The sequence below is a fragment of the Ambystoma mexicanum genome, chromosome 9, assembly GCF_040938575.1.
Source record: "Ambystoma mexicanum isolate Mex_15411 chromosome 9, UKY_AmexF1_1, whole genome shotgun sequence".
Lineage (NCBI taxonomy): Eukaryota > Metazoa > Chordata > Amphibia > Caudata > Ambystomatidae > Ambystoma > Ambystoma mexicanum.
The window spans coordinates 186,883,294-186,899,451 of record NC_090931.1 but is presented as its reverse complement, the minus strand read 5'-3'; the positions used below and the strand labels follow the sequence as shown (position 1 = coordinate 186,899,451).

At 44.7% G+C, this 16,158-nt stretch overlaps 1 protein-coding gene across 1 annotated transcript in view; it reads right to left on the bottom strand.

Moving 5' to 3' along the window:
* Positions 1-2,315: 2,315 nt before the first annotated feature.
* The window catches only part of LOC138487843 (T-cell surface glycoprotein CD3 delta chain-like), a 97,570-nt gene continuing 83,727 nt past the window's right edge, over positions 2,316-16,158 (bottom strand). Inside the window, exon 6 of the mRNA XM_069614445.1 lies at positions 2,316-8,571. Within this exon, the coding sequence (XP_069470546.1) occupies positions 8,506-8,571 (66 nt within the window). The 3' untranslated portion in view covers positions 2,316-8,505. The remainder of the gene's footprint in view (positions 8,572-16,158) is intronic.

Sequence of the window (16,158 nt, the reverse complement as noted above, 5' to 3'; positions counted from 1 at the left end):
AATACATGGCGTGGGATCTGAGATGCTGGGAGGGACTGGGACAGAGGCATATTCCTGGGAGTTTCGGTGGTAAAACTCCCTGATGGCAGCAGAATGCCAGTATCCACCTGTAAGAGGCAGCTCCAATGAGCGAGATAAAGTCCCCAAACCTAGAAATTAACATTGTACAAATTTAAAAAGAGCCAGATTACAATATTAAATAATTTCATTTATTTTTAATAGCTTCTTTGGCCAAAAATACACACGTTCTTCCTTCATTAAAAGGATCACATTCAGATTAAAACTAATGACCTGTTTCTTCTCTGAGCACCAAGGAAGTGTTTCATTTTGCATGCTGGCTCTGGTTAGTGCTGCTGAACCCACACATTTTCTTACCGCATGTACAAACACTAATAATGTACAGAAAATTAAAAATGAACCCCAGTTATTATCTTTACAGGTTGGCCCTCTAGTCCCGTAAATGGTCTGTCAGAACCCCAGCTCCCCCCACAGAGCCTATCCACATCTATGCACCTCCCCCACATCGGCCTCATTATGACCTTGCTAGTATCGTGGCGGTAAATCTGCCAGTATACAGGCAAATGCTATTACCGTTTCCGGTACATGGTGCGGCGGCATTACTGCCGGATTACAAGTGCCGGAGTGACAGTGTAAATCCCCATTCATAGAGTCCCACAGGACCCAATGGGGGGGATTTGCCATCATTATTAGCACCGACAATACCGGTGCCGGTGATAACAGTGTTTTTTGCCAGTAAGGTGCCTGCCTTACCTCCAGCTTTTAGCTGCAGGTGACTCTGTGGACTGGCCAATTTATGAGGCCCACTGTCTCTAAACACCATAACTGTTTCACCACAGGGGATGCCCTCACCGCTGCGCTCATTCTACATTTTATCATGAAAAGAAACCCCTCTCCAAGGTATTTTTTTTTCTTTTCTCTCTGGTCCTACTGCTTGCAGCAATGGCTGGGATAGTCCTAGCTTACATGCGCTGAACCCATGACTCGCCCACAACGAGAAAGAGGTATAGAGTGAGACAGAGTGAAAGAGAAAAAAAGCAAGAGAGGGTTCTAGATCGACAAATGAAACTCTGTTTACAGCTACGTTGCATAATTAATTTCAAAGACAGTCAACTCTACCTCAAGATATCACCCATTGAAGACATCCACAGGCTCAAGATCTGCCTCACAATGATCTAGTCATGGATGTTCAGTGCTTGCCTGAAGCTCAACCCTCCAAGGCTGAATTCCTACTGCTGACCTACAACACAGAGCACCCCGATATCCAGACCTGGCTCTCTGTTCGAATGTTTCAGACCCCAGCTGAACACCTTCACAACTGTTGGTACCAACTTTCTCTCCTATGGAAAATCAAGTGCTTCATCCCAGAAAACAACCTCACTTCTGCAGCCCATGCTTTGGTCCTCTCCCACATGGATGGTGGCAATGCCCTTTTGGAAGGCCTACCAGCGTCTAACCTGGCAACCCTGAGATGTGTCCTGCATGCTGCAGCAAGACTCATCAAAGGACTCTGAAAAGTCGGCCACATCAACCGGCCATGATCAAACTGCACTAGTTCCTGTTGCAAGCCCTGATCCTCTTTAAGTCCTGCTGGATCATCTACACGGCTGCATCCCTGAAGTCACCAAGCTGCCTCACTGAGAAACGCAGCATCTCTGCAGGCCTACAATCCACCAGAAGGACATGTTCTGAGTAGAACCCCACTGGTACAGGAAGGAAAGAACCAGATGACAGGCCTTCTCTGTCTATACCTCCAAATTGTGGACCCTTCTCCCAGTCAACATCAGACTCACCTCGTTGTTTCTACAGTTCAGGAAGGACCTCCAGACCCTCCTCTTCAAATAATGTCTCCCCCGTAACACTGAGGTCCACAGTCCCTCCACTCCCCTCCTACCTGAGACTGGGTGATCTGCTCCCCACTGTTTCCTCACCTGGTTGCTTGTAGATCCCTTGCTGCCATACCCCCTCCCTTTCACCTCCAAGTTGTTAGCTTCCCGTTCCCGTGTTTATCTGCTTCCATCACTGTGCTCTTCCCACTATGATTGTGTTGAGCCCTATTGCTTCCCGAAGCTGGGTCCGGGCTCAATAAATACCCGAATAATAATAATGACTGTAAGCTGTTCACTAAGCAACCATGCATTTCGTTCTTAGAAATGATGTTTGCCACTCAGCATAGCTGCCAACTGTACAGAGCTGACAAAGTTTAAATGTATTTCCTCCTGAATAATTGCGAGAAGTTATTTTGGGCCGAATTGGAAATAGGGTTTGTCACCAAACAGATTACAATGAATTATAAATAACATTTTTCTTCAACACATTTTATTGCCATGTAAGAGAAAAGGCTACAAACACTATAAAATAGCAAAACTTAGTCAAAAATAACAATTTAAAAGATCAAAGCCACTATAACGTGAAGGCATCGCAACAATGTAAACACAGCCAGAACAGGCAATTAACGGTGAAAGGGAACAGAGACACCAGCTTGACTGAAATTAGTACACCTTCTATGACTTCTTACAATAATAGTGAAATGTGGGTAAAGCTGGGAAAGCTGGTGTATTGAGCTGAGGTTCGGAATAATGTGGAGTTCCTGAGCGTATGTTGAGGGAGTACAATGATGTAGGGTATCGGTCTTGTGACAATGTCCCCTGTGTGGCCCTGACAATTGATAATGGGGTGGTCAGAGGGGACGTGTGACACCACGAGCTAGTGGATTCTGTGTCCAGACATGGTAAATGGGGGATTCCCATACCACCCTCATTGAGTTCCCATGGTAGCTCAAGAGATCATCAAATGAAATCATACACCTACTCCATTGATGTCTATGGGTAATGAAATACCAGACACTTGAGGGCAGCTCTGTCCAGGTTATTCTGGTGCAGGGGGTCCTTCCCTGTTAAGCAGAGACTGTTGTTGACTATGAGAATGGGTGTCTGCCCCTTTAAGGGATTCAAGCTGGAGGCGTCCGAAGCCAACAGAAGCTCTGATGATTCAATAATACTTTTGGCACCCTTGCTGAGTAAGCCTACAGTGTTAGGCAGTATGTGTTTTTCTTCTGCAGCATTGTGGGAGGAATCAGAGATTTTTACACATTCATTTCTACGTAAATGCTGCCAGAGAAATTGCATAAACAGAAGAAACAGACCAGCGGAAGGAGGTTGGAGGAGTAGAGTAAGGTAGGAGGATGTTAAATTGGAGGAGTACATTCACAATATAAGAAGCATTTTTTTAGAGGAGGTTACTTGAAAGGAGGAGGTTTACCATCTTGGAAGATGAGTTTATTGAAAGGAGACTGAATTGATGGAGGAGGGCTAAGCTCTGAAAAGGGAATTGCTGTGCAGAAGGTGGACAGAGCAAGCCACCAGGAGAAGATTGGGAGAGAAAACAACTGACTAGGTGGTGTGGGAGAGAAGCCACTGTTAGCCTAGGCAGGAGGGTTGAGACCAGGCTACCCCCATACTTTAGCGAGTAGGAAGATTCCGGAAGGACAGACCAGTCTGGGGCATACTCTAGAGGTGGGCGGAGGAATAAGTGTGCGCGACTCCACCCAGGGCCAGAAGTGTATTATAAGGGCTCCCTGGTGGCGGCAGCCCCTGAAAATAAGATCCAAGAGCAGGGAGGTGACTAGGAGAACTGATGCTTGTTCCACTCTTCCCCAAAATGCATAAGGGAGTGAAGAAAAACAAAAGACAAATGAATGGAAGGTTTAGAATTAATCATAACCTCTGGCTTTTCTCTGGGCAACCCCTTGAGCATTTCTCCTTAGCCTGCCACACCATCACAGAGAGCGGAAAGACATATGCAAATCAAGCGTGGTCCCACCCCAAAGGCATCAGCCGATCCTGAACTTCTCAGTCATCTCTTTTATGGTGCTTAAGTGGAGCGGGTATGTCCAGACGTAATCTCATGCCTGCTGGGCCTAGAGACCCAAGGAACCCCTCAACTATAGTGCCCAATTATGCTGAAACATGTCTGGAGTTGTTTGTGGTCTTCTGCAGAAAGATTGTGGCCAAGCAGTTCACTCTGGACTGCCCCTTTTCGAGTGGGACCAAGCCTGATTTGCATATGGTTTTTCCCCTTTCTATAATAGTTTGGCAGGCTGAATAATGATGCCAGTGGATAACATTAATTCCAAACCTCCCAGCCATCATGACTTTTGTTTTGCTTAAGTCACTTCAAGGGGGACGGATATGGCCAGATGTGAATCCTGAACCTGCTGGGCCTAGAGACGCAAGCTACACCTCACTGATGATGTCCAATGAGGGTTCTATGTTATTTTTTCGACAGAAATTCTGCCTAAGTACTTTACTTTGCCTGAATTCACTTTTTTTGTTTCTATTTGGGGGTCCCCTCCCAAACCCCCCGGCCCTTTCCCTACACTAATACCCTACCCCAGGTCCCTCCCCAACGATTTTAACCCCGTAACCTCTGCCCCACCCCAGAATTTCAGCAGAATTCTGTCAAAGAAAAGTACTTCGGCAGAATTCCTGTCGAAACAATGCCTGGATAACCCAATGATGCCAACATATTTCTGGGGATGCTTGTGGTCTTGTGCACAAGGGACGTATCCAAACAGTCCAGGCTGGACTGCCCCTTTTGGGGTGGGAACAAGCCTGATTTGCATATGGTCTTTCCCCTTTTGTAATGACTTGGCGGGCTGAATGACCATGGTCTGGAGGGTTGGCCAGAGCCATTGCAAGAGCTTAAGTTTGATTATAAATCTTCCAGCCATCACCTCTTTTGTTTTGCCAAAATCACTGGGAGCCGCCTCTGCTATTGGAAGGACTCTGAAGCTGCCTTGCGAGACCCAGAGATTCTGCCAAGCTGTGGACTATCAGCCTGAGAGAGGCTGTAACCCCTGGAAACATGCAACCCAAAGACAAAAAACAGGGTATCCCAGTGGATGGTGGACAGGGCTTGGGCATGAGGCAATGAAAGACTTTTGTAAGATCATTGTTTTATACTCACTATTGTGGTTGAGGGTCACAAATTCCTTAGTGGAGACAAATAAGACATTGTCTATAAAGAAAACATGTCTGTCAGCCACTTTGTGCAAATGTTCTTGGGGTCCTGGGCACCCGCTGTTGGAGAAGGCAGAATTAGTGATGTGCAGATGAAGCTGCTGGTCTAGAGGCCATTTTGCAAGTGACAGTAAATTGTTCTCAGATAAATGTCACTCCCATATCTGCTTGAGCGCTTGTAGAATCAAATTGTTGGTGTCCTTCGTAAAAGACAATCAAGCATGTCCTTTTCTCTGTACATTCTGAAACCAGCAGACTCTGGTCATGGTGAAACTGACTGAAAACGGAGGGAATCCATATAATGGCGAAGGTGTAAAATAATACAATCAGAAAATAACCTAGTCAAAGCTTTGCAATTACATGTTTATAAAAGATTGCACATACCATACATAGTCAGCAACACGGTTAGGTGAAATATGTTGTTTGTTATTTTCCATTCGTTAAAATCACTGCATCTCGGTAGGATAGCTCAGGGGCAACGTGCTCGCCTTGGAAGCAAGACGGCATTGAGCAGCGCGTGTGTGTATGCGTGCGTGCGTGCGCGTGCCAGGCTCAGATTGCGGTACAAAATGGTCTTGTGTACCAATAGCAAAGTGTCCCACAGTTGCAAATGGCAATTAATTCATTTTGTGACAGATTGTTTGAACAAAACCCAAGGGGGAGTTTTTTGATAAAAATGTGATGCAAATTGTGCATTTTAAAGAATATTTATCCAGCAACACTGGTCAAAACTACTAGCCGCATGGGGAAGTAACTCATCAAACCGGCCCGCATTGGCCAAAAAAGTGGCCCACTTTGACCAAAATAACTGGCCCACACTAGCATTTTGCGTTTTTGGTTCGGGCATTGCCCTATTGCCTTATAGGCTAGTCTGAGCCAGGTGCGTGCATTGGAGCATGAAAATTTCTTGCTAGGAGCATGGCATGTTTTGCTGCCATTTTTGGGAAAAGCAAAGCCAACTTGAGTGTTATCATGTGAAGGAGGTTACAGTAGGGGAAGGGTACTGCAATGGGGCTGGCAGGGTCCTAATGTTGCATTGAATTTTGTACTCACAGTAAGGATAAAGCCAGATTTGTGAGTGTTATTACATGGGCGAGGGCATGTTTCCTTACTGTGGCATGGCATTATTTTACTGGTGTTAAGGTCAAAGTCAACATAAGTTTTCTTACATAGGCGGGGGTGGTGGTGCTTTGTGCATCCCGTGAGCAGGGTCGGATAGGCCCTCCCGGCCTTTCGGCCTGCAGCCGGGCCGAATTCCTCCCTGGGTAGTGGGGGCCGGTTTCTGGCCATGCCTGGGCCGGTTTGGAATAAATGAGTACCAACACAGGTTGGGTGATATTGTATGCATATTTGTACTTTAAAAGAGAGCTTACGCGTAAGTGCTATACAATAACATATTATCATTTGGCCTTGGACGTCTGCTTGCATTCACAGTAATTTAGAGTACTTAGGAACAATGATATTTGATGCTACTTCCTGTTTTGTCAAGGGGTGAATGGTTGTGTTTCATCACTTCCCAGGATGTCACTTTGGGGTGGGTTCCAATGACATCACTTCCGCTGATGTCATCGGAGGTCAAGGGTTGTGAGGCAAGGGGTGGGCCACTTTCTTTTGGGTGACCGGGCCTATTTCTTGTCCCAGTCCGACCCTGCCCGTAAGGCAATGTTTTCTTACTGTTGCCTGACATTTTCTACTGGCATTAGGGGCAAATGCAACACGATGAGTGTTCTTATATGGGGGATTTGTGTAATGATAATGATTTGTTATTTTTATAGCGCTTTCACCAAAGCACTGTACAGAGAACATATTTATATAAAATGATCAACAGACATTGGTACTTATTTACTGACCTGAGAAGGATGAAAGGGTGAGTGGGCCTTGCAGGGATTTGAACCTGTGACCTGCAGATCACACACAGATTGCAGCAGCAAGGGCTCAACCCGATGTGTTATTGTACCAGCTAACCAGCAAAGGCTTGTTTTCTTACTGTGGCATGACTTTTTTTTAACTGGCATTAAGGCAAAGCCAACAAGAGCATGTTCTTACGTAGGGCTATGACATGCATTAGCAGAGCCAGCATGAACATGTTTTGTTATAGTATAATTACTGGCATCATGGGTAAAGCATCATGAGTATTTTCTGATGTGGGAATACTGGTATATATAGGAACACCAGAATGAACGTGTTTGGGCACAATCAGTATGAAAATAAATGTTTTTTTACACTTGCAGGGTACTGGCATACAGTGGGCAAAGGCATTATGAAAATGTGTTTGAAAATGCTCCTGTGCATTGCTGATGACTTGGCATCTGATGGACTTTTTTCATGTCTAACCCTACAAAACCGATTGCAAACTGTGCAACTTTTCAACCTAATGCATCACAGAAAGTGTACTGAAAAATGCACTATTTCAACCCCTTATTTAAACATTTTCCTCTGGGACGCGCCCCTCTGACCCCACCTGGGTTGGTTCGCTCTCCCTCGTTATGCTTGGTAGCTCCTACAGATTGGGTCGGGGGCACAACAATCCCAGTTCCCTATTCAGGCTCCCCTTAGGGTGAGCACTACTACGTTAGATCCAGGACCCACTTGCTACACAATCCTTGATACGCCTCTGGTGAGTTGGGGGTGAAAGATGCATCTAATGGGCCAAATGAAGGCGCAATATCTACTCACCCTTCTGGGCTCCAGGTGGCGATCAACAGCGAAATAGGTTTAATGACCCCACTCACTACCAGCTTTCAAAACTGCCATCCAGCCCCCCAAAATGTTGTGATTGGCTATGCCCCCGCACCAGAGAAGGGCAGAACAACAGTTACATAAAACACAGAAAAATAGGCGTGCTTTTGCTTAAGAAAATCACTTCTCTAGCTGAGATCTGGATGAAATAAAGTAGCATAAATAATGATGCAATGAAATGTGAAGTGATCTTATAGCACAACTTCTGTCCTTTCGGGTGCTCTTCCTACATGGCTCTGAATGAGAAGGGGGAGAGGAGAAGGGATTTTTGGGAGGAGGAGAGAGGCAGGTGTGATTCTAGAAATTATGGTTGTAGTCCGAAATGCAAGTATTGCTTTCTAGATGGTTTGTGATGATAGCATTTGTGTGTCTGTATGTGCAGCGGGGAGAACTAAAGATTGATTATCTGCCAGCCCTAGAAGACCAGGGGTTAATCATGAGCAAGAAGCATGCGACAGCAGCTGAAGCACAGCGAGAACGGCCTGTGACAGTTACTGACGCCAAAATATACAACCTGAAACATCTTGGCTGAGCAGTCACGTGACTATTACAAAAGTTACTTTTGTACTCTAGAAGCTGCCGTGCGAATTGTCTGAAAAGCGGACATTACAAAGATCTACAAGAGCTCAGCGGTATCCCTCGCTGTCTCTTTGGACGTCCTGCTGCCTTGGTCATGTTTCATCCGCACCTGCGTGAGATCACTTCCGGCACGGACTCCTGTCTGGGCCTACTTCCGCCGGGGCCGACTCCCAGATATTTGACTGTATTCGCTGGCTTCACCTTTCTTCAGGGGCTACAGAGAAGAAACAAAGTGTTACGTTACCTACTGTAAACTTCCAAACATGGTCCTCAGATTGCCGGTAAGCCCCAGTTCCCCCACATCTACCCATCTCAAAATGCACATACCTCTGAACCTTTTGTGTCAGAAGGGCATATAGAAATAGAGGATTTTGTTTTTGGTGGGTGCAAGTCCATTTAAATCTATGGACAGGTAAATGGTGAACAAAAGCTGCTTGCACAACAGCAAAGCGGTCAAGTGGTCCCATGTCATGTATGGAAGACACCATGAGGCAGTCCTGGGTTTTCACTCACTTTGCATTCTGAGTTGGTTCACCAGATGACTCCAAATCATCTTCTACACCATGCCCAGTCCTGGACTTTCTTTTCTCCATTAATTGCATTCTGGGATTTGTAATCTTGGGTCCCTTCCACTGAGGAAAATGGACGAAAGGAAAAGCAAAGCCCCGGGCTCGAATCAGGTGTCCACAGTGAATGCAATTAATGGAGAAATGGAAGCTCAGAATAATATAATGCCTGTGGTGCAGGGCAGATAAACGACAGACAGGGTCTGTACAAGAATAGCATCCGGGGAGCTACATCAGAGACGCAAGCCTGGTGGACTCATGGGGAGCCTGCAATCGGCACACAGGCATTATTCATGTGTTCATACATTCTATGTGAGACTAGATTACATGTTCACACATGCAAAGCCATGAAAGGAGCTGGTGGATTTACCATCAGGCAATCAAACAGTGACTGGGCACACCCCAGTTACCTCAACATGCATCTTAATGACCCATACATTGGAAACTGGAGAGTTATATAACAAGAGTATCATCATAAAATAATAATAATCATCATTCCAGGTTTTTATAAAGTGGTTCATGCCAAATTCCTTCACCTTCCAAGTGCTGTATCCTTACTGACTGGTGTCAGTGCTGGTAATTGGCAAAATGTAGTGGGGAAAATCCCCACCCCTCTTCTGACATGCTGGGTGGGTGGGGTGGAGTGTCAGTGGTGTGGGCGGGACTGGGGCGGAGTTAAGTGTCGAATTATGTGCATGCACTGAATGTAGGATGCTGGCTGCTTTGCATGAAAACAAAGTGCATTTTGGGAACATAACAATGACCACCAATTTATCAAACATGTCTGTGCTAGTAATTCAAACATGCATTTGTTCTGAGCATGCAATGCACACTTGCTATGGAGCTCATTTCCTCTGTCAGAATAGTCACTCTGACAGTAAAATGTGTGCAAAGCATGAGACGTATATATAGCTTTGGAAGGTTTCATTGTATATGCTTGGGCTTTTGAGTAAAGGATGACTTTCAAATGCAGTCAGTGAAATATCACAAGACACAGCATTTCGGAGAGTCAGATCTTCCTCAACTTGGGGGAGGGGGGTTTAAGCCTCATATCTACACGAAACACGCTCCAGCAAGACAGTTTTTTCATTTTCCAGACTGTTGTCATTCATCAAAGCAGATTAATGGCAGCTTCCTGATGGAATGAAGTATCTCTCTCTCTCCCCCTCCCACCTCTCTTTGTGAACTACACCTTTGTTGACAAACTCCCCATTCACTTGTCGTGATTTGATATCGACAAACAACTTGCTTGTGTATTGAAGGTTCTGAACCTGCACCATATAGGGGCGTCGGACCTACAACCTGCAGGAGTGAGCAGGGGGAAGGGCACCCTAAAGGGGGGTAGGGAAAACACAGGACAACCAGAATACAGTCATAGCATGGGAAGTAACCACATGGGGAATTGTGGGAGTGGGGCTGCCCTATATATATTAACAGCCCAGAGGGCCCACGTATACTTAGCACTCGATAGAGATGGCTTATCCTAAATATAACACACCTAACAGGGAAAGTCCCCATGTCTGGGAAATCTCACTTCAAGCACATGATCAGCCTTCCAAGGGCCAGGGGGATGGGGAAGCAGAGCTCACGCAGCGCATCACTGGCAGACTGAGCCAGCTACAACCTCACAGGGTGATGTCAAACGGGACATCAAGCCAATCCAGCGACGCTCGGGATGGAGGGGGAGGTGGACTTGAGCCAGTGATCCATGCACAGGGCTACGAATGCTGATCGGTAGGTGGTTATGCGAACGGAAGCTGAGCGGAGTGGCATCCCTGGAGGAACCAATCAAGCAGTACGTTTTGTGTTCCTGGGAGGTAGCCAGCCTTCAGAGTATCAGCTACAAACATTGCGAAGGCCAATATTCAGAAGGTACCGTGTGACTGTCTCCCTTTCCGCCAGAAACAGGCTGTCTCGTGTCTCAGTCGAAATGGTGCTGAAAAATGGCAGAATAATAAAGCCCGAGCCCTGACTTGAATTGGCCCTGTACCTGTAATTGGGCCAGGCAGAGTCAGGCACATAGCTCTGACACTTATTAACACCCCCTGTGAAGATAAAAGGTGGCACACAGGCACACTTTAAGCAGGGCTGGGTACGAGAAGGAACAGTTCTTCTGAGGCTGATGCGAACCAGGCTGTGGAAGTTGGAAGGCCAATGGGCTGATTGACAGTTGAGAGGATCAAGAAAAAGCCAGGCAAGATTTGCATGCTTTCGGGAAGCCGTGAGCATTTGAAGAGCAAAGGAGCGGAAGAAAGAAACCTTCAAGACACCAGAAAGCAGCCTGCGACCCTCCCGGGTGAACAGCAGAGTTGGGAAGGAGCAGAGGAGGTGTTGGTTATGGCCTTAAGCTGCAGGAAAAAGATGAAAGAAACCCAATTAACACGACCAGTGAGTTGTCGAAGGGAACAAAAGTCGGGTTCATGGTAAAGGTTGCACGTGTGCCGATAAAACGTGAATAAAGAGGAACATTTTTTAAAGGAGAGGATACAAAGTAAAGAGTGGTCCTGCAAGGTGAAGTTGCACATCTGAAAGTATCTGTGAAATGTTATGAGTTCTGAAAGATATTACAGCGGAGATCAAAGGAAAGAAAGTAACCCTGATAAAGAAAGAAAGTTGGATAAAAGGAAAATGAAATATGTGAACTGTAAATACTGTAAATATGCCAAGAGGGCAAAATATAAGAACTTTGGAAAAGGCCAAGAAGGCAAGCTAAAGAGAATAAGAACTACAACTACCAACAGACATCAGTGCTGCAAAAGAGTACCAAGAGGCACTGGTGGAAAAGAAATACCAAGAAGTATTGGTGTTGCATATGAACTTTGAAAAAGCCAAGACGGCAGACTAAAGAGAATAAGAACTACAAGTACCAAGAGGCACTGGGGAAAAAGAAATAACAAGAGGTATTGGTGTTACACATGAAAGTTTGAAAAGACCAAGAGGGCAGACTAAAAAGAGTGAGCACCACAAGTACCAAGGAGTATTGGCGCCACAAGATGAGTATTGATTGTGAATTGACAATGGCTATTTCCAACTGTTTTGTATAGTCTAGAAGCACTTGCCATGAAAGATTTGGACGAAGTTGAATCCCGTTTTTGGAATGTTGTTCTGGAATTGTCCAGCTCATCCTCGATTGAGTATATTTGCCTAGAGTTTTGCTTGACGTCCCTGAAAGCCCAACTACCTGATCTTGAAAGCCAAGACGGATCCAATTTGTCCTCTGCTATCTAAATTGGGTAGGAGTTATGTCCTGGCAAAACCCGGGAAAAGCTCCTCTTCCCAGTCAAAATTATTTGATGAATTATGCCAAATGAGCGACTGGTTTCCTAACTTTGACAGATGTTCTGATTTTCCGATACTTAACGGGGCGTTTAGCCGCTGTGTGGTCAAATGGAACTGGCTTTGTAATTATGAACATCTGGCCAAATTAAAGGGACATGCAAGGCAAATGTGATTTGCTGTTTTATGCAACCAGAACGTTATCTACTGCTTTGCCCAGATCCTGCCATTCATAATTTTAGACTAAGGCTTAGGACCAATCAGCTGCCAGAGTTAACTGTCCGTGGGCCCCAATTAAACCTGGCTCCGGAAGCCAGATACTGCCAAATGTGTAAGATTCTATCTAACTTAGAGTCTGTCAAACATGTGCTCACAGAATGTCCTCAAATGGGTGCCCTTTATATGGTCTTGCTTGGCCCCTTTGTTTATGATTACAATTCTATAAAGTCTTTGGATTTTTGGGCATTTTGCTTACATTCAGAGTCATATTGGGGCAATTTGGTGTGTGGAGAAAGATCGAAAAGCGTCTCAGCACTAAATGACGATTATAGGCAGCCATTCAGTATATGTGCACTACTAGGTCATAAAAATGAATTTTACACTTTTTTATTTTTGTTTGTTTTAGGTTAATCTGCAAGAAGGGATTAATAGCTTGATTGATTGATTGTGTGACTGTAAAATGTAAAGTGAATGTTTTAAGTCAAATGCAAAATGAATGATGTATGTACTTCTGCTATTTAATGTATATTGTTTCTAAATGCTGATTGTAAAACATTTTTAGAACTATATACAATAAAGTATTGTTATTGTGAATTGACGAATTGTCGAAAGTGACATCGAAGTGGTCATGCAGAGGTCTATGTAAATTCCTTGCAGTTTTCGAAAGTCTTTGACAGTGAAAAGGATACCTTAGATAAAACGTGGGGAAGGGGACCCCTACGAAACAGAGACAGGCTCGAGCCCAGCAGAGGGAAGCCTGTGCAGAATGGTGTGATAAAGTGAAAACAAGACAGGCGAAAGCCCGGCAGAATGAAGCGTGTGCAGAATTCTGAGAAATTGCGAAAAGTGATTGTGAACTGAATATTGATGGCAAGGCCGGCAAAGCGGGCAAAGCCTAAAGGAAGTGATTGAACTACCAGAAGACGTAAGCCTAAAATTGAACTATTGAATTGTGCCATTAAGCCAAAGTGTGCAAGACTGATAGAAGTGTGCCATCAGCCTATCCTTTGTTTTTTAAGAGACTCTCTAGACCCCGTGGGGTTGAACCTGGGGAAGGGAGTTGGTACTGAAGCCATTCTGACATTTCTTTTTGAGACACTATTTTCCTTTTTATATTCCCTTAACACATTGGTCATTTTGAGAAGGAGGGCAATGTTAGGTTTTCTTAGTATAGGCCTTTTCATTTTGACCAGGCTGACTTGGACATTTTTGTTATTTGTTTAATGGTCGAGATTACTCCCATTTTAGAGTTAGGGCCAGTTAGGAATTCTACCAACCCAACTACACTTTAAATAAAGGTTTTTGAAATGTGTATCCATTGTGTCTGTGTCTACTGCTTGATAGCATGCCTTCCTCACATTACCCAGCTGTAATAAACACTGTTGCTTCTTGCCGGGTGTGTGCTCCTTTTATACTACAAATTATTTATATGGTGTGATCAGAGGACCCCTGTATACACTTGGTTGAGCCTCATGATGTATGTCAAATGGGTGGTGAAGACTTGCGGCTCTGAGAGACCACTGTGACCACATAATTCCAGCATGGACGTGTTGGTGCTAGGCCTATGAGTCTATGGGCCTCATTACACGGTAGGCGGAGAAGGTTCATGCCGGTAAAATACCGGCACCGCCTTGGTGGAAAGGGGAATTACTGCCCCATTCCAAGGCTGCCGGGGCGGTATTCCCCCTTCCACCATTGCCCTTCCCCATTCCCATTTTTGCCCCATAGGGCTCTATGGGAATGGGGAAGGCGCTAATTACGGTACCGCAAATTGCGGTACCGTAATTAGCTCCACTGGTCCCTTTGCGGGTTGGTTTTTAACACCTGCAAAAAGCAGGCATTAAATTCCCCAACCCGCCAAGGGACCTCGTAGTAAGGCGGTAAGGATTTACCGGTACCGGTAAAATACCGGTACCGTTAAACCCTTACCGCCTACCGTGTAATGAGGCCCTATGACTACCTTGTTTCCTGTCCCAACTAAAACTGTAGGGATGAACCCCAATGTGCTATGTAAGAATCTATTGTGTCCTTGTGTGTGGCTTCCAGGGGAAGCCATTAGCAATTGTTTCCTCTTCTGAATGGTGTACCCTCCTGCTGTGATATCATGACAGAGGATTCATTGTTTTTTTTGTTTTGTTTTTTTGTGTTTAATTGTATTAACAATTTTTACAAATTCTGTCCAGATTTTCTTGCGTTTTTCACTGTTTCCCATTGTGGATATCGTGCAGTTTTCTGTTTGCTTGGACTACCAATGAAATTTTCTTTTATAGATTAATTTCCTCCAGCTTCAGTTTTTCCAAAAGATTCGCTGTAGCCACTGTCAAAGATGTGGAATTGCCACACATTAGCATATTCCACCAAGTTTCTTCATTTGTGGTTAGGTGCCGAGCTCTGTGTGGATTGAGATAGGTGGTTCGCAGGTTTTCCGTTCCTGAGCAATGAAGGAGGAGATGGCGTAGTGTTTCGGTTTCCATCTTCTTACAATAGCGACAGTTTTTGGTAGTTGACTGTTTTATACGAAAGAGAATCTCATTAGTTTTCAATAAGTTTAACCTTGCTCTTAAAAAGGTTGTTCTCAGTCGTTTATCTGGAAACTTTTTTAGATAGTTTCTGACTTCATCTATTTTTTGCGTGTTCGTTGTATGGTGTGTGGAGACTGTGAGATCTTCTGCTTTGTCTAGAGTCTCAATCCAATCTTGTATTTTAAGTTTTTTCTTTATTTTTCCCGGGATCCGTTCTATGTCCCATTCTGAACATCCGATTTTGTCCGCTTGTTCCAGTGGTCTACCAGCTTGTTATCGTTGGTTTTTTTTCACTCTTCAACTCTTAAAGTATGATGTCCAGGATTTTTGGTCGTGGGTTCCTTATGATTTTACCCAGGAATAATAGGCTGTTTCTCGTGACCACAGATTCCAATGATTGTAGACTCAGTTTGCGTCGAATGATTGCAATGGGAGTGGAGTTTGGAAGTCATAGTACTCTGCGCCAAAATATACCTTCAAGTTTAGCCCACAGTGTCTTCGGCAGATGTGGCATGGCTTCAGCTCCGTAGGTCAGAGTTGGACAGACCTTTGCTCTATAAAAGTTTATGAGTGGAAGAATTGAGAATTTCCCGAATTTCCTATCCAAAGACACTGCCTGTGCTGCTAAAGTTTTTGTTTTGGAAAACAGATGTACTTGCATCGTTTTATCAATTTTACTGGACGAGAGTTTCACCCCTAGGTAAGTACAGCTTTTGACTATTTCTAGTTTCTTCGAATTTGCGAACCATTGCGATCTTGTGTTCGGTCTCGTCGGTTTTTCTAAGACCAAAATTTTCTTTTTGATGTATTAAGCTCCAGGTCATTTTTCTTCAGATAGGCTGTGAGACTGTCTATTTGTTTCTGGAGTTCAATTGCTGTTTGATCTATTAGTAGAATGTCATCTGCATACAGCAATCTTGTCTCTTTGAATCGCCTATTTGCGGAGGAAATGATCGAGTGTCGTTTTCGAATCTGCTATGTCGGCCATATAGACCTTATACAGCGACGGCGCCAGAGGGCAGCCTTGTTTCACACCTCTGGCCGTTTTTATGCTTTCAGACATCAAGCCTGCTTCGTTGAGCCGAATTTTGTTGGACGTTTCGCTATATAGGGCTTTCACTGGATCAAGAATGGATGGTGGACATTTTTGTTTCTCCAGTTTTCTCCACAGTTTTTCCCTATTCACGCGGTCAAAAGCTTGGACCAGATCAATTGAGG